The sequence below is a fragment of the Rhinoderma darwinii genome, chromosome 1 (assembly GCF_050947455.1).
Source record: "Rhinoderma darwinii isolate aRhiDar2 chromosome 1, aRhiDar2.hap1, whole genome shotgun sequence".
Classification (NCBI taxonomy): domain Eukaryota; kingdom Metazoa; phylum Chordata; class Amphibia; order Anura; family Rhinodermatidae; genus Rhinoderma; species Rhinoderma darwinii.
Window position 1 is genome coordinate 544,992,075 of NC_134687.1, and position 25,895 is coordinate 545,017,969.

The 25,895-nt window shown below is 39.3% G+C and overlaps 1 protein-coding gene across 1 annotated transcript in view; it reads left to right on the forward strand.

Moving 5' to 3' along the window:
- The first annotated feature begins 10,544 nt into the window (after positions 1 to 10,544).
- EDIL3 (EGF like repeats and discoidin domains 3) overlaps positions 10,545 to 25,895 on the forward strand; it is a 665,920-nt gene continuing 650,569 nt past the window's right edge. The window contains exon 1 of the mRNA XM_075837572.1: positions 10,545 to 11,320. Within this exon, the coding sequence (XP_075693687.1) occupies positions 11,254 to 11,320 (67 nt within the window). The 5' untranslated portion in view covers positions 10,545 to 11,253. The remainder of the gene's footprint in view (positions 11,321 to 25,895) is intronic.

The following is a 25,895-nucleotide window of genomic DNA, read 5'->3' on the forward strand; positions in this document are numbered from 1 at the left end:
GGACGCAGAAGTACAGGACAAACACCGCTGGACTCACAGACACAGCAGCTATTAGGTGAGACTACTAACTCACTTTGTAGAACCTAGTGACAGCTCCTCTTTCAGGGATAGTTTTTGCCTTCCTCTGGAACAATGGGGGGAACAAAGTTATAAAATGTACCGCTATCCTTCACTTTCATCCATACCCTGGTTAAACTTGACTGATGTGTGTCTTTTTTTATCCTTATTAACTATATAACTATAGGGCAATACAGTTCTTACAATTTTGAGTGTGAGGTCTCAAATTTTAATTCCCTGCAGCTCTCGTGCTATATTTTCAGCTCCGGGTCTGTTAGAATTTGCCGGTAAAGATTTGAAAGTGGATGCGGTATGTGTCTTGGCTCTGTTATAAATGGAAGCCATGATGCTAGTGTAAACAGAGTCTTACATCTTCTATGAACATTTAGAATTGTCACATAACCACATTCCCAGTTGCATATTTTTATATTGGACTAACCAATATGAGTTGACCTCTATGAGCTTGTTTAATTCAATGCGAAATGAGAATTCCCACTATCATGCAATCTCCATTGCTCTTTACATCTATTGTATTCTCTTGTGCCTACCATCCCCTATTCAAGTATTACAGCAGCTGATAGGCTTGACATATAGGATCACTGTCAGGCATAGTGTTTTCATGTATGAGCTTTCATTTTTATGCTTTATTTCAATTCTCTGCTTCTTGAGAATATATTTCATGGGGCAGTGAGTGAAATTTTTCATTAATAATCTGTGCAGGATGGACAGGTTAACTGTAATCTATATTTATACTGCTGTGATCTTTTTCTGAATTTTGACTACAGTTCCTATAAGGATGAACCTGTAATTGTTCAGTGTAAATGACATTCTGCTATTAACGCCATGCCTTAGGAAACGCACATCAGGTAACACCGCATGGCTAGGCTGATTGTAGAATCCCTGCTATGCAATGAAAAAGTGGTAGAAAAGATTTTAGGCATTCCTCTTACAGTAATCTAGTCCTGTCGATGCTCTGCTCTCTACTGAAGTAAGACAAAAATTGCTTAATAATAACATGCCTTATATAGCAAGACCAGATACAACTCAATTTGTAGCACAAAAAAAGCTTTCTGAGGTTATGAAAGGATAAGACGTACAGACAGGTAATATAAGAAGAAAAATAACAGGAAAAATATGGGACAAAAGCTGTTTTATGTTCTAAAATTGTGTTAATTATAGAAGCGTATAGTGATGACTAATAGGAACTGAGTGAGGGAATGAAAGGTAATAAAAAGCGAATAACACTAAAAGCACATTGCAAAGTCAATAATAAAAAAATGCCTGTGTCAAAAAATAGGAACATTTTTAAAAGAGCACAGGACGATGACTGCCACCTAGTGGACAGCATTTTTGATAATATACAGAAAAACCACAATTTGATATTTTCTTAGTCGCAGTGTGTTTTGCACACGCAGTAACACTCATACTGTAATATCTGCTTGTATTTGCAGTTAGCATATATTTAGGAAGTGAGTAAAATAGCCAAGGAAAATATTTTTCCGATTACCGGGTAAAATGTCACAAAATAAGTATCTTATTTCATTTCCCCTGGGGAGATCTTGGGTTCAGATGAACTACTTCAGGTCAATTCTGTTTGTTTTACATTTATTGGATACAGAGAATCCAACTTCACCCATTTACACAGGTACATCGGCTCACCGTGCGAATGGCTGTGCCTGGTACGGTAGCTCATCCCTTTTAAATGAATGAATAAGCACAGTCGCTTGTACAAATGTCTTTTTTTTTTTTTTAAGGATAAGCCATCAATATTCTAACTCCGGAAAACTCTTTAACAAAATACTGTGCTGGGTTTTAAATAAAAAAACAACAGATCAACATTAGTGGAAGACCCTGGATAAAATAGAGAGAGCCCTCTCCTTTTTTGTAAGAATAGCAATAGAGAAAATGGAAACGTATCTCCATTAATTCCTATTTATGTCAAGATGATGGTGATTTTTTCATCTTTCTTCTCATGCCACACATAGCGGTATATGATTTCACTGACGTGGTGCTGGTGTCTGTAGCCCCCCTTTACCTAACAGAGAAATGGAGTCGTTAAACAGAGGATAAACTCTTGCCACTGTTTGGGCCTGTCGCTAGTAATCTGACGAAAATGAATAAATAATATTTCAGCAGCATGATATTGAAATGTAATAAACTGCTTACATAAAAATTTTGAAAGACATTAAGCCAGTAAGTAAGGCATGACCGCAAAGACCAGTGATTGGCTGCAGCAGTCTTGTTCCGGTACACCACATCATCGCTGGCTGCCTGTAAACAAAGACCAGCAGGGGACTGCCGGGGGATCTGTGCAGGATCGGCGGGGGATTGAAGAAGTGTGTACTGGTTGTTTAGCTATTACAGAACATTTTCTGCTTCTCTTTTTTTTTTTTTTTTTATAAAAACTTTCAGATGACCCACTTATGGGGAAATATCATGGAGGGCAGGAATAATATTTCTACTGAAGTCAGCAAGCACCTTACTTTATAATATTGTAGTCCCACGTTAGACTGTGATATATTAGTGAATAGACCACAGGTATATATAGTAGAAGCAGCAGGATGACATACTGTAGTAGAGATAGCGGGTAGCCAAGAGCAACACACGCTGCCTACTGAAATAAGTTATTCCCCCACCTGCTTATAGAGGAAATAAACGCGGTGAAGGAAGGATAGTAGTTAGCGCAGATAGCCAGATGGCCGCCTGTTGCCTCTTTTGTATTATCCTGCTTTTATGTAGTATTCAAACAGTGAGGCTATAAAACTGTCTATTGAGTTCCTTTCTAACTTGTTATTATCATTCCCCAATCAATAATAAATGACTGGAGAAGCTGTTTACATCTTAAAAATCCAAATTTAGAATCTCAAAGCAATTCTAAGAATTTATTCTCTTTTGGTAGTAATTTAAAGTGTTCCTCTGGCCATAGCTGAAAATTTCCAAACGCTCCTGAATCCTCATGTGCAGTAGCTGGGTGAAGACTTTCTGGTCACAGCTTAGCCATTTGCTATCTAGTCTTCTCCAGTCTCCTAAAGCCTCGTTCATATTTGTGTCGCTGTTTCAGTTGTTCTTCTCTGTGATAGGAGCATAACAACGAAAAAACGGAAGCACCGGTTACGTTGTACAATCAACACCATTGGCACGCTATGGAACCAATTTAACTTAATGGGTTCTATCGGATTTCCATCAGGGTGTCTGTCTGTGGGTTTACCAGAAACTATATTACGGGTTTTGTCGGCCGGATCTGTGATGGAGGAGGCCTCTAATGGAGCCTCCAACAAAAATGTAAATAGCCCCTAATTCAGAAGCAGCAAGTGTTTGTTATTTTGAAAATCTTGATGGAAAAGCTACTTGCACCGTTAGTCCCTTTGGATGGACCTTGCTATCCCGTTTTTCCCTCCTCTCCCTGTCGGTCACAGTCTGAATTGCTTATGAATGTTAAAAAGGGTTGTCTGTCCTTTATTTATTTTTTTTAAAAAGGGGGCAACATGATGCAAGTAAAATAAAAACAAATACTTATCATCTGAAATCTTGCCTCCATTGCTCTCGGGGACTCACGTGGCTTTTGTGATGCTTTGTTAATGTTATGTTACGTAGCAATGTCCTCCAATAGTAGCCATGGCCATTACACCCCTTTAAACATTCGGTTCTCATGGCATTACCATTTATCCATCTTCAGCTGCAAAACTAATCTTGTTTATAGAATAAATAGAGGGGAAAGGCCTAAAAAATCACCAAAATGGGCTCCTCTCCTGGTGCTAGAAAATGTCACCGACACCACAGCCCAATACTTCTATACTTTTCTTCACCATCATATAGAAAATGGGAAGGTGGCAAAATTATTACGTTAAATATAATATATTGTTATATAGGAATAAAAATATTGAGGCCCCTCAAAATTGAAGTATCTAAAGGATTTACTAAGGATAAAAAAAAATTTACTGCTTTTTGTCCCAGAAAAAAAACACCACTCTTGTCCATGGTTTGTGCTGGTATTGCTTCACTGGTAATCTGCAATACCAAACATAGCCCATAATCTGCAATACCAAACACAGCCCATAATCTGCAATACCAAACACAGCCCATAATCTGCAATACCAAACACAGCCCATAATCTGCAATACCAAAAACACAGTCCATAATCTGCAATACCAAACATAGCCCATAATCTGCAATACCAAACACAGCCCATAATCTGCAATACCAAGCACAGCCCATAATCTGCAATACCAAACACAGCCCATAATCTGCAATACCAAACACAGCCCATAATCTGCAATACCAAACACAGCCCATAATCTGCAATACCAAAAACACAGTCCATAATCTGCAATACCAAACATAGCCCATAATCTGCAATACCAAACACAGCCCATAATCTGCAATACCAAACACAGCCCATAATCTGCAATACCAAACATAGCCCATAATCTGCAATACCAAACACAGCCCATAATCTGCAATACCAAAAACACAGTCCATAATCTGCAATACCAAACATAGCCCATAATCTGCAATACCAAATATAGCCCATAATCTGCAATACCAAACACAGCCCATAATCTGCAATACCAAACATAGTCCATGGACAAGAGTGGAACATAAGCTTTTTTTTAATTCTGACCAACCCCTTTCATATAATCATTATCAACATATTCTAGTAAAATATCTTGTCTACAATTTACAGAGTCTTAACACTACATATAAGCAGTATTTTATATATCGTTTATAGATCTATATTGTTGGGAATATTTCTGGAAACCTCTTTTCGAGAAAGAATATTGTAACTGATATAAGAGAAGCTTCTGGGTCCATCATGTTCCTTATGTTCCATGAAATAAGATAATGAAACGTATGGCTTGCATATATTACATTTACTAGCCTTTCCCTGTATGAAATGCTAAATGTATATCCTAAAATGGCGCTTTGTTATCTGCAATGCATCTTCACAGTAAACACCAGATCTTTTCTTGCTTAACGTTCTTACAATTCTACTACATCCAATTGAAACAATGCTATAAATACATTAAATCTTTATACTGGGAGACTCAGCTGAAATGCAATAAAACAAAAGTAATACAAATCAAATTAAAATGAGACTACATAATCCCTTCAGTGTCAGATGGGCACTGAGGGTTGTACAGCATTCTGCTACTGGTACTGCTGGCACTGGAAGGATTAAACATCCAATATGCATTGAAAGAAGGATTTAATTCACAGAATAAAAAGTCTTTAAACTTTAATGCAATCTTAGTAGAAATTGGGCAACGAGGACAGTTGTGCTGAAAGTGTTCAACACAAAGCACCAGGAACGGTGACAATTCAGGTGACAGAGCAATTCCACTCACTAACAAAGGACATTTGTGACTTTCAATGAGATTTCTAGGGCTGTGTATTAAAGGGAACAAAGAAGAATTCCTAACATAGCCGCAGGCAGCCTTTTTATTTTTATGCATTGTGGAGTAGTAGTTATAACATAACCTTACCGTGTAGTCTCACAACTCTTAATAAATCAAATTTAGCCTAAATATATGAAATATGAAGAATATATTAGGAAGTTTCTGACACTGTCAGCACTGATTGGACGGTGTCAGACTTTGAAGGGACACACCCTATTGACAAGGGGAATAGTAACGCCCAGTTTTCCATCTTTTCACATTCACCCATTTCCAGGAGGAATAATAGAGGAACGTCTCAAGGCTGAGTTCCAAGAGTACTACTAAGTATTTACTAAATCAGACATGTCTGGAGAGCCAACAGGCCCTCTTTAAACTGATTGACTTGTTCATACCACCAATTATACAATGCCTTGTAGGGCACTTTCAATGAGAAGCAGTATCATGCTACAATGAAAGAAGCATTAAAGGGGTTTTTCTATTATAGAAAGTAATGGCATATCGCTAGAGGCCGCAGGGCTACTTAAGTGATCTATCACTGATCTTTCCTGCACATACCGTTGTTAACAGTTGGCCAGGGTGGGGGATCCTCTCTGAGTGGCATTCACGGATCAACTAGTTATCAAGGGACCTAGAGAAAAGAGAATGTCTAAACTGGATAACCTCATTGGTTATGAGGTTATTAACATAAAATATTAGAGAATTGATTAAAATGATCTTTACAGAAGATATTAAATTAATATTAAATTGATATTAGAAATTAAAAGGGTTTCCCAAAATTCTAAACTGTCACCTATCCACAGGATAGGTGAAAATTCTGTGTTCGCTAGAGGCCCCACTGCTGTGACCCACACTGATCGTGAGAACTAAGAACGGGGTTCCGAACCGCAGTGAGGAGCTCATTGAGGAGCTTTTTTCGGTCGAGCATGCGCACTACTGCTTTATTCAAAGGCTATGGGAATGACGGAAACAGCTGAGTACAGTGCTCAACTGCTATAGTCATGCCTATAGACTTTGAATGGAGTGACAGCGTGCATGCTCGACCCGCCGCTTCTTTTAATGTCCTTCTTACTGCGGTTGAGCAGTGAGGAGGAACGGGCGTTCGGGACCCTCATTTCAATGATAGGTGGGTGTCCCAGCGGTGGGGTCCTTCGCGATGAGCAAATTATCACCTATCCTGTGGATAGGTGATAATTGATGATTCTTAAAAAAAACCTTTTAATGGAAATTGAAAAAACAGCACAGCAGGCATTAGTTATACAGGGTGGGCCATTTATATAGATACACCTAAATAAAATGGGAATGGTTGGTGATATTAACTTCCTGTTTGTGGCACATTAGTATATGGGAGGGGGGAAACTTTTAAAGCTGGATGTTGACCATGGCGGCCATTTTGAAGTTGGCCATTTTGTATCCAACTTTAGTTTTTTCAATGGGAAGAGGGTCATGTAACTCATCAAACTTATCGAGAATTTCACAAGAAAAACAATGGTGTGCTTGGTTTTAACGTTACTTTATTCTTTCATGAGTTATTTACAAGTTTCTGACCACTTATAAAATGTGTTCAAAGTGCTGCCCATTGTGTTGGATTGTCAATGCAACCCTCTTCTCCCACTCTTCACACACTGATAGCAACACCGCAGAAGAAATGGCTTCCAGTATCCGTAGTTTCAGTTGCTGCACATCTCGTATCTTCACAGCATAGACAATTGCCTTCAGATGACCCCAAAGATAAAAGTCTAAGGGGGTCAGATCGGGAGACCTAGGGGGCCATTCAACTGGCCCACGATGACCAATCCACTTTCCAGGAAACTGTTCATCTAGGAATGCTCGGACCTGACACCCATAATGTGGTGGTGCACCATCTTGCTGGAAAAACTCAGGGAACGTGCCAGCTTCAGTGCATAAAGAGGGAAACGCATCATCATGTAGCAATTTAAGATATCCCATGGCCTTGAGGTTTCCATTGATGAAGAATGGCCCCACTATCTTTGTACCCCATATACCACACTATACCATCAATTTTTGTGTTCCAACAGTCTTGGAGGGATCTATCCAATGTGGGTTAGTGTCAGACCAATAGCGGTGGTTTTGTTTGTTAACTTCACCATTCACATAAAAGTTTGCCTCATCACTGAACAAAATGTTCTGTGTAAACTGAGGGTCCTGTTCCAATTTTTGTTTTGCCCATTCTGCAAATTCAGTGCGCCGATCTGGGTCATCCTCGTTGAGATGCTGCAGCAGCTGGAGTTTGTAAAGGTGCCATTTGTGAGTAGCTAATATCCGCCGAAGGGATGTTCCACTGATGCCACTCTCCAGTGACATGCGGCGAGTGCTACGCTGTGGGCTCTTGCTGAATGAAGCTAGGACAGCCACTGATGTTTCTTCATTAATGACAGTTTTCATGAGTCCATATTTGGGAAAATCCAACACTGAACCAGTTTCACGAAACTTGGCAAGCAGTTTGCAAACTGTAGCATGGGAGATGGGTGGTCTCGTAGGGTGTCTTGCATTGAAATCTGCTGCAATGACCCGGGTACTGCGTTCACCAGACATCAACACAATTTCTATCCGCTCCTCACGTGTTAACCTCTGCGACATGTCAATGGCTGTAAACAAAGAGAAGCTTGTAAATAACTCATGAAAGAATAAATTAACGTTAAAACCAAGCACACCATTGTTTTTCTTGTGAAATTCTCGATAAGTTTGTGTCACATGACCCTCTTCCCATTGAAAAAACTAAAGTTGGATACAAAATGGCCAACTTCAAAATGGCCGCCATGGTCAACACCCAGCTTGAAAAGTTTCCCCCCTCCCATATACTAATGTGCCACAAACAGGAAGTTAATATCACCAACCATTCCCATTTTATTTAGGTGTATCCATATAAATGGCCCACCCTGTAGTTATGTTAGTCTGTATTTCGTTTTCCTTTTGCAGACTATAGGCTGTCAGAAATCTCTGTATGCTGATAGGATCTTAGTGATTTTGGATTGCTACCACTGCCAAAATCGTTTCAGCGTATTTTTTTCGGTAGCTACTGTGCAGAATTTTTCTATTAGCAAGCGATGACATATTTTAGGGTTATGCCGTTACTTGCTGGGAAAACCACTTTAGGGTAGAAACACACCGGTTGAATATGCTGCATAAAAGTACACAACATATCCGTCCCGGAAACCAAAGGAAATTCTGCCCTGAAAAAAACCCACAAAATTGTTGTGAAGTTTTACGTGCGGCATGTCTGCTGCGGTAATACTACAGGAAGAAAAAAAAAGCTTATACTTACCACCCGGGCATTTTCATGGCTACACCTCCCTCTGTTATGAGCGCAGCCCGGCATCCTGGAATGATGTTGTAGTCCATTAATTTCCGCAGTGAAAATCACAACACATGGCTCTTTTGTTTTACCTCCACATTGAATCCAAAGGGGAAAACCCACAACAGAAGAGCAGCAATTCCGCAGCATAAATTGACTTGCTGCAGATTCAAGAACCGCACCGCAGGTCAATTTATTAACAGTTTCCCTGATGATTTTTTCTGCTGTGTGTGGATGAGATTTGTTGCTACTGTAATACACTTCAGATTTTCCCTGCAATTAAATCTGTTACGGAAAATCCGCAGTGTATCCACTGTGTGTGTATCCTACCCCTAACAGGCTAATTTTTCTGTCAATGCCAGTCCAGCTTAAATACTTATTAAAGAGGTTTTCCAATGGTAGGCAGTGATTAGATATGCCATGAAAATCTGATCAGTGGAAGTCTGGCTGCTGGGACCCCCACAATGCCCATTCAGACCCCACCAATCACACATTGATGTCATAATTAATATATATACCATCAATATTTATCAGATAACCTTTATCCTATTTCACAGGGAATTGATAAAATATAATTTCCAAATATAACGTTTCCATCAGGATCATTCTGCCAGCTGTGGACCAGATCTATATCTTCTGTTAATCCTCATAAATCGTAGATCCCATTGAAAAACCACAACTACCCTCATCCTGCTGACAGATATCCAAGTAAACCATGGGGCATTTAAAATTGTCTTCATCCTTGAAGTATTTTCAGATCCCTCCTGCAGTAAACAGAAATGGTTTTAGGCGGGATTTACACACAGCATTTTGCTGCGCTTTTTCCTGGCGTTATTAATGGCTTTTTTCTTCGTGCGGACAGATGTTACATTGAAGACTATAGTGAAATATAAAAAGCACCACATATATCTGTCTTTTGGTTTGTGAGGCAATTTTATGGTCAGTGGCGTTTTTTTCCCCAAACGCAGCAAGCTCTGGGTATGGCGTTTCCTCAGGGATTTTTCCCATAGGTTTCTCTATAGGACTTCGAAAACGGCAGAAAAAAATGCATGTACAAAATGACACCAAATGAAAAACACACTAAAAACATCATAGAAAAAAACACTGTTACATTTTATAACAACACTGGCGTTTTTACATGCAGTTTAAAATGCCAGAAAATATTTGTGTGTGATGGAGTCCTTATATAATATATTAGGCAATTATTTAAGCATTTCCCCATATATTCTGTAATATGTATTACATATGGTTACTATAAATAGTATGACCACTAATAACAATGGTGTTCCCTATATATTCTGTAAGATGTATTACATATGGTTACTATAAATATTATGATCACTAATAACAATGGTTTTCCCTATATATTCTGTAACATGTTGGTTACTATAAATATTATGATCACTAATAACAATGGTTTTCCCTATATATTCTGTAACATGTATTACATATGGTTACTATATATATTATGATCACTAATAACAATGGTTTTCCCTATATATTCTGTAACATGTTGGTTACTATAAATATTATGACCACTAATAACAATGGTGTTCCCTATATATTCTGTAAGATGTATTACATATGGTTACTATAAATATTATGATCACTAATAACAATGGTTTTCCCTATATATTCTGTAACATGTTGGTTACTATAAATATTATGACCACTAATAACAATGTTTTTTATGTCTCCCTTGCATTGAACCAATGTTCTAGTTGTAGGACATCCTCCCTCCCCCTTTTTACAGCCTGCCTCAATCTCTCTGCCTGCATGTGAAGCAGCTCAGCTACACCAGTTCAATGCTACTGGGATAGTTGTGTACTGTGCATGTAAATCTCTGCACTGATCTCCCTGTTCCCAGCTATTCAGCATCCTCCCAGTCATCACATGTTTGGATCCTCTGCAGCACAGAGCTGGGATCATCCACCTCTAGAAGAGGATCTGCTGGCTGCCAGCATCCACATATACTGAGCACTAAGCTGAGGTTAGAGTGCCTTTAAGGCAGGAGCAGCATAGCAAAGCCCAAGTGAGAAGGATGAAGTAAGTCAGCAGGAGGAGCAGGTGTCTGGGCGGCGCAGCCACATTCCCTTCTTTCCATTCTCTCTTTCCCAGTCTCTTCTTTTCATTCTTTCTTCCAGCAGAAGGAGCTACTTGTCTGATCACAGGCAGAGGACCGGGGAAGGCTGAGAGACACGCTGCCTGTGTTTGTATACACAGCACTCTCATCCCACCGACCGCTGCTGTCTCATTGTCCACCAGCTGACCACAGGACTCGGATGTAAATCGTACATCAGGCGCAGTTTTTGCGCACAATCGCACACCAGGCGCAGGTTGGCGCACTGGTGACCAGTGACTACTACTCTGTTCAGCCAGTGAAGGTGGGGGAAGGAATAATCTAGAAGAAGCAGCTGCACATTCTCGTTATTATACAAGACTTGGGCTTTCTTGGAAGGATCTTTATCTTTGTAGTGACCCAGAAACATGATTTTTAAGGAGGTCACAAGCCTCCTGCTGAGTGTCAGCTTATGGGTACCACTCCTAGTTAAAGGTAAGTGATGCTACTGTGTGAAACACTTTCCTCTTACTGTGTGTCAACTAACTCCAGCACTTGGAGACACATCCTATATTGTTGTAAAGTGTCCTACTGGGAATTGAAGGGTAACACAGGGAATTGGGCATAGCAGGTAAATGACGTGATGCATGATCCCCATGTGGATTATTCTCTGTGCCATCTGCAGACCTGGTCTGTTTAGCAAATGATCTCTAATGAGATGACAGGGAGAGAAAGCTTAATGGTAATCCCTATCAGAGGTTAGTAGGATTTAAAGAACCTCAGGGCATTATTTGTGCTTCCTTCTGGTGATGTAAGATGCAGCCATGCTTGGAAATTAGGACCAGTCTCAAGTTATCTTATGACTTTACATGTGTCAGCCTGCTCATAGCTCATGTTCTAGCGGGTGCTCGGATATGTATAATGTAGAAACACTAGCCTTTAAAAGTAGTACAGAAAGCATCCTTTGAATAATGGGTGAGAGTTAAGTGTTATTCTAAAATCTACATTTATCCTGCTGCATCCACAAAGCTAAAGTAATAATGTAAAAACACAAATCCAATAGAAATATAATGGTTCAGTGTGTGCCTGCAGCTTTACATGTTCCACCTATGGGCAATTTTGTGTGCCCCTGGTCTTTACCATTGAGCTTGTGCGTCAGCATTATATGCCCATGTGAAGTGGTGTTTTCTGGGCTTTGCACCTGTGCTCAGTCAGTCACTTAGATGTTCCCCTGCTAAGTTCTACTGATTTCCATCTTCTCTAAATTACCCATTTTGTCATTCTTTTCTATGGCTTAATAGCTCTGTGCCTTAAGCTGCACCTGTGTTTTTCTTCATCCCATCATCTCTAGATCTATCTGTGCCATTCGCTGCACCTGTTCTCTGTTTTGCACCTACACTCTTCTTGCCCCAAGCACTACTTGGACTCTTCACCCCAGCCTGGACTCTGCGCCACTTACTGCTGCACGCGTACCTTCTGGCCTCTGCTACCGGGCTCTGAGTCCCTTCCAGAGCTCCGCACTTGTACTAAAGATCTGCAGCTATAGTTCTGCATAAATGCTGTAAATGGAATAGCTTCCTAACTTCTTTTGGTAGAGGGGAAAGGTCTTGTTAAATACAGACAATTCGTCATGGCTTGTAGGAGTAGGTCTAGGGATAAAAGTATTGGATGGGATTAGTGCTTGCCAGACTGTGCAGTTCATTTTCTCTGCCTGAAAGATAATGAAGCTTTTGGGGCTTTAAATTGTGTGAACAGGCACTGATCTGATCTCCCAAATTAATATAAATATCACAATGGGCGTGACCACATCTATAAAATAAATCCCTTCTCCCTCAGTACCGGCACTGCTTCATTTTTCTATGGTGTCAACCTCTGTTCCCAGGAAGAGTTGTGATTTAGAACATCTGTATCAATCTGCAGGAAAAACACCATTAAACGAGAGGGATAGCACAGAAAGCCTGGATGCATTTTGTTTATTTGGCTACCGTGCAGCGTATAGATTTGTCTTGTAAGGAAACAAGTATGCAATCAGTAAAGCCAACACCGCTGTCATTAGATTATAGATTAGAACAAAAAGTCAAAAGGTATCCGGAATAGCTTTAATAAGCACTTGAGCTGAGCAAATCATTTCCCTCTAAAGAGACATATTTTCCGGTATGTTTCTTAGTATTGATTTTCCCTGCACTTAGGTCTAGAAATGAGAGGAAGTTTATTTCCCCCACTGACCCCCACCCAGTATACTTCCTAATAGTCACCCTCTACCCTTTCCGGCAATTCCCTATTGTCCTTTAGTTTGGCTGATGAGGGCAAGAGAGGTCTTAACTGCAGCCGCTGCAGATTTACTACTTATTTTCATTGTCGGGCCATTAAATAATCTGATTAGTTTCTCTTCTCTCAGCTCTGTAGATAGATGGATAGATGGATGGATAGATAGATAGATAGATAGATAGATAGATAGATAGATAGATAGATAGATAGATAGATAGATAGATAGATAGATAGATAGATAGATAATGTTGTAGTCTTTCTCAGGTGGTTAGGAAACTATAGAACGTAGACTAGCATCAGACAGTCCAGCTGGTGTTTTGAGGATTTCAATTCTAATACCATGGGAGCATCAGATGTGTTCCATATCTAAGACTACATTGAGCCACCGACTAATCATTAGGAAGTGATTCATGTAATCTTCATAAACTGTTATAAGAGACAATGAAGAATATAGAGTCTTCATAATTTGGACAGAAAGTTTCCACCCGCATCAGTAACCGTCCTTCTGGAAAGGAAAAACCATGGTGTTATTGTTTTGCTGTTTTTTTTATTTGATAATATGTATTCCTTTTATATTGCATTGTGGCAGATGTTAGTTCCATCACAGCATATTCAGACAGATGTTATTTTAATGATGCTACACAGTATAAATACAAAGGCGACTTCATAGATTGGAAGAGGAAAAATGAGCTTCATTAACATAGAAACGATTGTTGTTCATGCGAGCTGGGTTTGTGGTTTGTTTATGGAACTGTTTAGATTTTTTATTATAAAATCTTGCTACTTCAGTCCAGGAACAATAACCATAGGAGGCAATACTGAGACTTTCGCCACTATATTCTAGGGTTACGGGATTCCTTATTTTGCTATCGGCAGTGCTTTTAAATGAAACCAATGGATCAGTCATCAAACTGAATATTGTATTAGCTGTTTAATAATTCACCAGCATGGGCCGTTCTAAAAATTCAATAACATTAGACACAGTGGCAAGAAGCACGTGATATTACGCAATCTGTCACAGTGGCTAGCGTTCATATCTTAATCCTTTAAGCAAAATGTACCCCATTAAGGTCTAGACAAATTCATTTGTTTTACAGATTGACTTCTCTGGGTAGCTTCAATTCCCTGCTCTGTCTAAAATGAACTATGGGAAGCCAGAGAGTTGATATTATTCACTTGCTGTGAAACCCACTTGTCAATTAAATATTAATTTCAAGAAAAATCTACTTTTTCATCCTTTTTTTTAACCATAGTAGATTTATAATTTTAAGGTAATGCAATGATCTCTAATGTAACATTTACCAAAGTATTAACATATATTTCCCTCTTTCTCACTCCGAAAGATGATCAATCAGTTTAATGTAGTCCATTCTGAAAACCTGTATAATAAAATCCGATTGGGAAAAAAGATGATTTTTTTTCTCAAAAGAATGATCTTTTTTTATAACAAGTGTCCAATTTTCCTAACTCAAAGTTGATGACTGAAAAGTTTCAAATTATGATATCTGATTTTTAAGTACATTGAAATGCCAATAGTCTGGCCAACGAGCTGTAAAATTGAATGTCGTCCTTCCTTAAAACATGTTATTTGCCAAATTACTGAGGCTTCCAGGTTTAGTGCGCTTTAACATTTACATTAAGGAACAAGTCAAGATGATTTTCTGTTTTCCCGATGAGTGAAAACTAATGGAATTTTTTAAGTGTGGTTGATGCCCACAGTAGCCTTACATTTAAATGCTTCCAAATGTTATCTATCCTTAAATAAGTAGCCAAATGGTCTGTGGCCATTCTCAATTTAAAGCTGATATTTGTCATTTATAGCTCACACAACCAGTTTCTTAAAATTTCTTGACTAGTTCTGTATAAAGTTATGAAATGATGACATTTCTATCAGCCAGTAACGGGCATGTTGAGTATTGGGGGAAAACACAGTTTGCAACTGCCCAAATAAGTCAAATCCTTTTGCTTTCCATTGGTATAAATGTAAGTTAAGGAGTCTCCAACCTGCAGCTCTCGAGCTCTTGTGAAACTATAACTCTCAGCATGAACTGACAGCTGCATGTTGGGACTTGTAGTTTTACAACAAATGGAATTTGTACATAAGGTATTTGTTTGTTGACATTTAAATAAGAACGTGCACATCCATACAGTTTAGGGGCATTTCGTAAATAGAAGGAAACCTCTTTGAGACGACAACCCAAAATTGAATTGAAAGTCGTCTTTTAGGGGGGTGGTCTACTCAAAGATGATAACCAGTATGCGTAATATATGGTGGATTTGAAAATCTGTCACAAGAAATCTGGTCTGGATAAGGGAGTGGTCTTCTCAAAGATGACATCTTTTCGAGAGGTTTAGCTGTATTTTTTTTATGTGGTGGTCAACCCCATTAAAGGGCATTCCGAGTTAATCGAGGGGGGTCCTCTGTTCAGGATTGCCATTTCTCGGTCAGAGTGCAAAGTGGCTACACTGAGTGGCTCTCGTTTTGGAGGACCTATCCTGTCCTGCATTACTGAAACCCATTGAATTGAATAGACACTTTGTAATGTTTAGTTTCTCCTGTGGTGGCGCTGCAGGGAAATTGAACACTTGCTGCCAGATTTCCCCATAGATTACAGCTGATTGCTGGGCTTCCCAGAAGGGGGACATTTTGTTATCTGCTTATTATTAAGGAACCCTTCTAACAAGTATGGATTATCCAAATGGAAAACCCCCTTAAATAAAAGTTAGCAGTTAAAATGTGTCTATTTGCAGTATGATTTGGAAAGCTCTGTTCTTAATATGATTCTCATACATAACACCACATACAGCTGTGTAGTCGAATCTGGTGTTTCACTGTAAAACTGTTTTGTTTGCGGCTTCCATTCTGTCACTGTTTTTCGTACTAGAAGCACTATACTGGAGATTTTGGTTTGTGTAGATATTTTAATGATTCATCAGAGTGGTTTATGCGGTTTAAAAAATCTACTTTATCTAGAACATTGACTTGTTCATATCCAGCTTCTTTGCTGAACCATCATTATACAAGATATAAGAATGTCTCTACAGGAAAAAGCTTGTAATGTCATTAATTCGGAATGCAGGACGTGGGCATTCAGGATTCACAGGGGGAAAACAGGACAGCATCAGAATATACTGGAGAACTCAGCAATATAGTATAGTATGTTAAAAACTTTAGTGATATCAAATTCACTGTAAGGCTGTGTTGGCTAAGTCTTATACTGTATATCCATTCAAACATTCAACTTATGGATGTAATTTATAAAGAGTTTGGGAAATTTGTGTTTTAATTGGTTACAGAATTATAGCGTATAAGTACTGTATTCCAGTGGCAGACATGCCATATATGCTACCTGTGTAGCTGCACAGGGTCCCTGTAGGTAAGGGGACCACTGCTACCTTAATAATAGCTTTCTACTGTTTGTTAGATTGCAAGCAAGGAGCTGACCGTATGAATTTATTAGCCCACAATTACTGGTGAATTGTGAGCTATAAGGACGGTGATCTATGCTGAGCTAATGGAGAGCAAGGGGCCCATATACTGTTCTATCAAGGGTTCTCTGCTGTCTTTGTCGCCCCTAGTATGTTCCTCGCACCGATGCACTACTGTTGCACAAGTGCAAAAATATAGGTATATGTTAAAGGGTAACTAAACTTTAAAAAAACTTATAACATGTTATAGTAATATTGGGGGTCTAAGCACTGAGACCCCCACCAATCGCTAAAACGAAGTGGCAGAAGGGATTGGGTGAGCGTTGTGCTGCTTCGTTTTTGATCGGCTATGTTTCTGAAAGCCTATGAGCCTGTACACTGCTCGCTTGGCTTTCTGAGGAAAGCCAATCAGAACTGAAGCGTCACAGCGCTCACCCGAGCGCTACTGCTGCCTAGTTTTTGCGATCAGTGGGGGTCTCAGTGCTCAGACCCTCAGACCCTCACCGATCAAAACTTCTGACATGTCACTATGACATGTCAAAAGTTTTAAAAAAGTTTAGTTAAACTTTAAAGAGAAATTTCAGCAGACAAAATTATTCCTAACACATAAGTTATTTTCCGTTTTTCCCCATGCAACCTCCAACTTGCATTTCAGAAGAGAAAATTTGTTTTTGTGAACCGTCTTGATAGTATAAACCTGTATCTGCAGGCAGTAGCTCTGGTAACATGTCCCATTAAAAAAGACCCGGGGGAGGCTTCATATTGCATGTACAGCAGCTTCCTTGTCACGTGCAGTGTGAAAACTCCTAGGACACTTCCGGAATGCAGCGTAGATTGCTTGGCAACAGCCTTAGGGCCTGTTCACATCAGCATTGCGGGGTTCCGTCGGAGGTTTCCATTGGGTGAACCCCGCAACGGAAAGTCACACTGAAACCACAGCTTCCGTTTCCGTCACCATTGATATCAATGGTGACGGAAACATTGCTAATGGTTTCCGTTCATCACCATTCTGGCAGGTTTCCGTTTTAACGACGGAATCAATAGCGGAGTCGACTGCTCTATTGCTTCCGTCGAAAAAACGGAAACCTGCCGAAATGGTGACGAATGGAAACCATTAGCTATGTTTCCGTCACCATTGATATCAATGGTGACGGAAACGGAAGCTGTGGTTGCAGTTTGACTTTTCGTTGCGGGGTTCACCCGACGGAAACCTCCGACAGAACCCCGGAACGGAAAGCCAACGCTGATGTGAACAGGCCCTTACATCTCCTACAGGAAGCAGGATGCCACCTGAGAAGATATTCAGTGACAACTTCAGAATACACTGGGAGATGCAGATTTATGTTTGTCACCCAGTCCATTCCCGAACTATTGCTATACAATGGTCCAGACACATACTGCACAATATTTTATTTTATTAAGAGACGACAGTGGCATCAGGCATCACATAAATAAAAAGGAGTTTTAAATAATCTGAGATACTCCTATGTCATCAGTGGCTCCGGTTACCTCTAGTAGAAAAGAGTTTATTGATTGAGGACCACAGACATATTGAGGCAAATGAGCCTTTATAAGGGATCCTGGAGATTCACTATGAACATTGTATACCGCAACCCATTTTGACTACTTAATGATTGTTGATCATGATCGTTGTTCTATTAGTTAGGAAACCAATGCACCTATAGTGACTTGTGAAGAGTCAACTGAAGACAGTGGATATGATAACTTTTTTTTTTTTTTTTTTTTTTTTTAAAACCTGCAAATAGATTTGATTTACTCATCATTTCTACTTTACTTTGCCTGTGTTAAAAGCAAGACAAATCAAATAGAGGACAAGATGTGGTCAAACTTTCCAATCTATGCTTAGGAATTGATGGAGCTCCAGGTTAAAGGGGACAATTGTTTCATAACGAACACTCACCTGTGTGGACGGGATATGTACAAATATTTCTATGAAAATATATCCCATGTCTATGAATAAGCACATCTAAAGAAGCAATGCTCGTTGTAGCTACAGTATTCAATACCAGTACCCACGGACAATACACAATACAGTATATAGAAAGAGAAAGCCAATCTAATTCATTGTTAGTTGTACACATATAGATATCCATAATGGGGTTATCGGCTTTAGACAACCCGTCCATATGCCATGTTAGGGCATATCCATGTAATAGAGGATGGTCCTGAGATTGGTACCTCCCTGTATTAGATAGAGTGTAAAACCACTGCAAAGCTGGACTTCAAGCGAGCTCTGTCGGTCACTTCCCCTGACATTAACACCTTATTATCATGAGTCACGATAATGGAACCCCCTCGATCAGCTCCTTGTTTCCAGACCTGTAACGTGGAAATGGTCTATCCAAACTGGACAATTCCTTTAAATAATAAAGATGTATAACGAAAAATATATTGAGTCTAGTTATTCTTTCTACTCCTTACAGGACCTTATGACATTATCATTAGATTGATCAGTGTCTTACCATGTACACTCTGGAGATATTCTTTTCTGCTCTCCCTTCGCGGATCTCATCTATTTTCAATCTCTAAAACAAATGTAGGTAACTGAACAGACAGAACAAAATCAATCTGCCACTTAGTCTAGATTAATTATAGACATTAATTTAAGTATACTGCTTAATAAAAATAAGTCACATAACCGCTATCCCAATCATTAGCTCATACACCCATAAATTAAGAAAAATACAGAAATTATGACTATTTGGCTATAATGGACTGCAAATTACTACAAATTAATTCTGTCTGTGAAACATAATTATATATATATGGAACCCTGAAATTTTCTGTAACAATTTACGAATTGAATGACAGTGTTTTATACAAAGGTGCAGTCAAAGAATATATTCTGTTTTACGGAGGGTTGCTGTATATTGTATAGTAAAAGCAGGTTTATAGGCTGTTACTAAGTAGCAACTGTAGATCAGATCAGAGAGACTGAATGTACACATTTTATGTATTAACATCTCAACATTTTGACCACCACTTCTCCTTCCACCATTCTTGCCTGTTCTCTCCTCTGTAAGGCTTTGTTCACACAGATTTGCTGCAGATTTTGCATGTATTTTTTAATGCAAAACCAGGTACAGAACTTAAACAGAACAAGTATATAAAAGAACGATATAAAAAATGAAGGAGAAACGGTAGCTGGCACCACTCCGCACATAGCTTTTCGTGCCAAAGCTAGACGGCAGGGAAAGGAGCACACAGTCAATAATGACACGGGTGGTGCTCTGCTCAATAGTAGCAGTGTCAAAAAACTTGCATGTATACGGAGAAAAAAAAAGCATCACTCAGGCAGGAAGTCGTGTTAAAAAAAAAGGAATTCTTTATTGCGATCCCTGTGAGAGAATATAGCACTGCACACAAGGCGACAGCCGTTTCGCGTGATGCATGCTTAGTCTGGCCTGGATCGCGATAAAAAATAACTTTTTTTTTTTAACACAACTTCCTGGTCGAGAGCCGCTTTTTTCTCAATATACATATATGAAAGAAGGCCCTAAAGTGTCTCATATCCTAGATCTAATTCTAGTTTTGGCTTAAAAAAATAGATGCAAAATGGCTGAGTGAAGAAGGTCTTAGGAGTAGGAACACACTGGGTGTGTTCAGGGCGGACACGCTGCGTCAAGTTGCACAGCATTTTGCCTCCGAAAAACCGCACCACATTGTGGTCCGCTCTTCGTGTGGAATTTCCGTTGCTGAAAGCAGCGTTAAATAGAACAAAACGTTCATACTGCGTATTTTTCGGACCGCAGCATGTCAATTCCTGCTGCGGAAAGTGTCCAGAATTGCTGCGTTTTTCAGCGACCACCAGATTTAAGTGGTTGACAGTGGGCTCTCTTTGTACTCCATAGGCCCCCCGTGAGTGATCGTGGGGTGCTGATGGTTGCTATGGCAACTAGGAAGCATAGCAAAGGCTTGCTGGTCGTCATGTATGGAAGCCCAGTTGGCTGTCAGTTGAAAAATGACAGCTGCAATATACTGCACTACATAAGTAGTGCAGTGTATTGTACAGGGGATCAGATGATCAGGCTTTCAAGCCCCCTAGTAAGTGTAGAAAAAAAAAGAAAAAAATATGTTTAAGAAAAATAAATAAATAAAAGTTTTAAGTAATAGAAACAATAATCGCCCTGTTTCCCTGATAAGTCCTTTATAATTGGAAAAAAAATGTAAAAATTATACATAATAGGTATCGCTTCGCCCAGAGCCACTGCCTGCAGATAGGGGTTTATACTATCAAGATGGTATACAAAAACAAATTTTCTCTTCTGAAATGCAAGTTGGAGGTTGCATGGGGCATGGGAAAAAATAATGACAGAATTTATTTTTTTCGTCACCTTGCCTAAAGAAAAATGGAATAAAAATTGATCAAAAAGTCGCAAGTACCCCAAAAATGATACCCATAAAAACTACAGTTTCGTCATGCAAAAAACAAGACCCTCACAGCGATATCAACTGAAAAATAAAAAAGTTATGTCTCTAGAAAATGGTGACACTAAAACATGATTTTTTTTTAGAAAAGATTTTTGTTGTGGAAAAATAATAAAACATAAATAAAAAGACATAAATTTGGTGTCGCTGTAAACGTATCGACCCACAGAATAAAGTTAACATGTTGTTTATACTGCACGGTGAACGCTGTAAAAAACAAAAATTAGGTCTAGAATTGCTGTTTTTTGGTTTCCTCATCTCCCAAAAAACTGAATAAGTTGGGATAAATAAAAATTGCATGTACCCCAAAATGGAACCAATAAAATTTACAGCTAGTTCCACAAAAGTCAAGCTCTGTTAATGGAAAAATAGAACGTTATGACTCTCGGAACGCAATGATGCAATATGATGCAAAATGAAGGCCCAAACTAATTTTTCACTAAAAACACCACATCATTTGCCAGATGCAGATGGACCCCGGACATGCAGCGGCGATGAGGACACTTGAGGGCCTTGTGCTACTTATACGGCTAGTGAAGAATTTAAAGATTAGGCAATATTGGAGCACAGATATTTTGCACTAAACCCGGAATTTACCACATAGCCGTGTCCAATGGTACAGAAAGCTAGCCGTGCACATCGTACAGATGGCATTGTATAAGACTTATTAGCTATCCTGATGTGCAGGTCAGTTGGGAACATTCCTTCAGTTTTAAGAGGTAATTATCAAGGCCCTAGTATTTTGGAACTGGCAAGGGCCCAAGCACGTCTGCCCCAAAATGTCATCATCTCCGCTGGAAGCGAGGTTGCCTTGTTATAGCAGGGCAACACTTTCTCAGCGAAGTTCCTAAAACTGGGAAAAAGGGAAGGAACTAAAAAAAGCGCAGAGTGTGTTCCAAAAAGAGTATAAGAAAGAACACCAGTTATCAGTGTGACACCTGCCCCAAAAAACCTGGCATGAACATAAAGGATTGGTTCAAGGTGTACCACACCAATCCATATATGCTTAAAGAGGCTCTGTCACCACATTATAAGTGCCCTGTCTCCTATATAAGGAGATCGGTGCTGTAATGTAGGTGACAGTAATGCTTTTTATTTAGAAAAACGATCTATTTTAAACCACTTTATGAGCGATTTTTAGCTTTATGCTAATGAGTTTCTTAATGCCCAAGTGGGTGTGTTTTACTTTAGACCAAGTGGGCGTTGTACAGAGGAGTGTATGACGCTGACCAATCAGTGACCAATCAGCGTCATACACTTCTCTCCATTCATTTACCCTGTACTAGCGATATAGTTATATCGTTATGTGCAGCTACATACAAAAACACGAACATTACTGCAATGTCCTGATAATGAATATACATCACTACCAGCCTGGACTTGATGTTTATTCAGAATCCGGACACGTCTGAATCCTTTCTGTGAGAGTCCAGCAAGGCAAACGTAATCTCGTTTGAAATGACAGGTTACATCGTAATCTCGTGAGATTACGCTTGCCTTGGGGGCGTCATTACATTTGGCTACATTTTGTGGACCACCTTACTGTTTTCACCTCCATGGGTAAGACTGTTTCTTATTAAGCTATTTGTGATCCCAGGCAGACTTTGATTTACATAACAGAACATGGCAGGATATTTCCTCTCTTTGACTTATGCATACCTAAGGAAGTGGCTCGTTTTTTGGTGTGATGTTCTCTCCTGCTCTCTGTTGATGATGTTAGGGCTTTACTTAGCTCTTCATTTCACTCATGTGAACCGTATATATTTTTATAATACAGGTGAGACACTGTGATGACACATGACTAACCTATGGTTTTTTCGTTACTGCCTGGTGCACATACGTTTCAATTGTGTGCTTTATACAGCATACCCGTGGCAATATCATTATCTGTGAATGGTCCACACGTACATTGTATTTTAGATCCTCGCTATTTTAAATTTTTTGTTCTGTGTATGATATTATATTAAATAAAATGTTGTACTTATTTCTATTATCTGTGACTCCTTGTCCTCATTTTTTCGCTTAAGATTTATTGGAGTTATGCTACGTTGTACATATACCTTGGAGGTGCTTTGACATTGTGTTGGTTGACCTAACCAGTGATTTTGACCTGTGAGTACATATTTTGACATTTTGGGGTGCCTTTACTCCTGTATTCCTTCTAAAACTGAAAAATGTTGAGCTAAAACTACATATCATTGGAAAAAAATTAGATTTAATTTTTAACGGCCCAATTCTAATAAAATCTATAAAACACCTGTGGTGTTAAAATGCTCACTACACACCTAAATTAATTCCTTGAGGGATAAAGTCTCAAAAATCGGGTTACTTTCGGGTGTACTTTCTACTGTACTGGTACCTCAGGAAGCTCTGCAAATGAAGTGTTTTCTATGTTCTGAGTTTACATTTTGAGTCTCCTAGACTTACATAGATAAACTGGCTTCCGGTCCACACATAAGACGCTGTGTGAATGGGCCCGCCAGATTAGAAGATTAGATCACGTACGGGGGAGCCGAACGGAGCCTGTGTTTTGAAAACTAGACGCTCTGTAGACAAATAAATAGCATATACATGTACAAGGTGCCCATTACAAATGGGCAAAGCAATACAAGATTTCATGGGAGTTCTTTAAAGGTGACATATAACAAAGACAGGGTCTATGTAGAGGCTTTGGAAAATGTCCTGTAAAAGCTAAAATAGTGGATGCATTTACATTCACTAAATGCCCCCCTTAAATACCAAGAGAAGAGAATACCAGACCTGTGGCCCCTCAGAAATAGGACCATGTCTTTCTCAAGGAGTCAAGGCTGCAGGAAAATGTTACATAGCTGAATGACTGAGCATGCTCACAGCAATTAAGGGCATACAGTATGATGCAAATTATTTTTTTTATCAATATTTTTTTTATTTATTATAAAACAATGACAATACAAATCAATACGTCAATCAATTTGCTTGTGATACATAACATATGAGAGAACGAATGCAATACTTTTTAACAACGTTGATCTGCGGGATATTCTCTTGAGTATATTACGATATAGTTATTACAATAGAATTTCCAAAACTTTATAAGAAAATAAAATATATATGTTGTTTTTCATTGCAAGGACAAATATTGATCGTTTGTCAGGTGAGCAATGTCAACTTAAATTTCTCAATAAGTGCAAAGTGTAAACTGTAAACAAAAAGTTTTAACAAAAGTTGATTCTCAGGTGAGCAATAAACCATTTTATTATAGAATAGGTATTCCTTATCAAACAGATTAATCGATTCAGTTCAACAAGGGGCTTGTGTAGAATCCGTCCATATGTCCCAACTATTATGGAATTTTTGTAAACCTTGCTTGTTCCTGGCTATCATATACTCCGATTTATAATTTGTGTTGATCTGTTTGGTGATTTCCTGTATTGTTGGATTATTGAAGGACTTCCAGTTCTTTGGCAATAATAGTTTGGCTGCTGTAAGTGTATGGCAGATTACTGTTCTGTGAGTCGGTGGTAGGGATTCTATGTCTGTCTGCAAAAGCCCCATTTCAGGTGATATTTTTATAGCGAAACCTGCTAATTTTCATAATAAATGTAGATAGTGAATTCCAATAAGTAAATAAAAGGGGGCATTACCAAAAAATGTTCAGTAACGTCCCCAACTGTCCACAATTTCTCCAACAAATAGAGTTTTCTGACGGACCATTTTGGACAATTTGTATGGTGTGTAGTACCATCAGAAAAATATTTTTAGATAGATTTCATGGTGATTTACACAAGAGGTGCTTCTCAAGGAGATCATATGTGCGTTACTCCATTGATTATTTGTGAGGATAAGGTTCAATTCCCTAGACCATTTAATTATATGAGGTCTAGAAAGTAGGCTGTTACAATTTGTGAGTACGTTGTAAAATAAACTTGTTCCCGTCTGTGATGTGGATTTGTTGTTTAGGAAATTTACAGCTTTAGATGGGAGATAGTATGAAGTTAACGGGTTGGATTGTAGGTATGTAAGAACTCAGATTTATGTAGATCGTATCTGGACTGAAGAGACAGAAAGCTTTTCATGACGTTGTCGTACCCATGACTTAAGCGACATATTGGGAATTAAATGTTCAAGTATTGTGATCGGGAAATCTATATGTTGAAGAACATCAGGGGGTAGTTTGAGATTCCAGAAATTATTTTATAGTATCCATACTGGTATTATGGAGGACTTTTTAGGGCATGACCAGACGTGGCGGAATTGCTCTGGAATTCCGCTGCGGAGAGTCCACAGCGGAAATCCGCAGCATACACGTTTCTCCATTGCCTTCCACAGCTTTTTAGTAGGGTTCGTTTACACGTTGCGGACAATTCCGCTGCGGAGCATAGGCTGCGGTGCAGAATTTGGTGTCTGCAGCATACAATGGATGTTGCGGACGTGTCGCGGACTTGTTGCGGACTCATTGCGGAATTTCTCCATTGACTTCAATGGAGAGTCAAAATTCCGCAATGAAGTCCGCAGATGTTATGTGTGCTGCGGAGCGTATTGGTTTTACTAACATGACATTTCTTCATTCTGGCTGGACCTATGTATTTCTAGGTCTACAGCCATACTGAGGAAGTCAATGGGGCTCCCGTAATTATGGGTGACTACGTGTGTGCACCCGTAATTACGGGAGCGTTGCTAGGCGACGTCAGTAAATAGTCACTGTCCAGGGTGCTGAAAGAGTTAAACTATCGGCAGTAACTGTTTCAGCACCCTGGACAGTGACTTCCGATCACAATATACATCAACCTGTAAAAAAAATAGAAGTTCATACTTACCGAGAACTCCCTGCTTCTTCCTCCAGTCCGGCCTCCCAGGATGACGTTTCAGTCCAAGTGACGGCTGCAGCCAATCACAGGCTGCAGGCGGTCACATGGACTGCCGCGTTATCCAGGGAGGTCGGGCT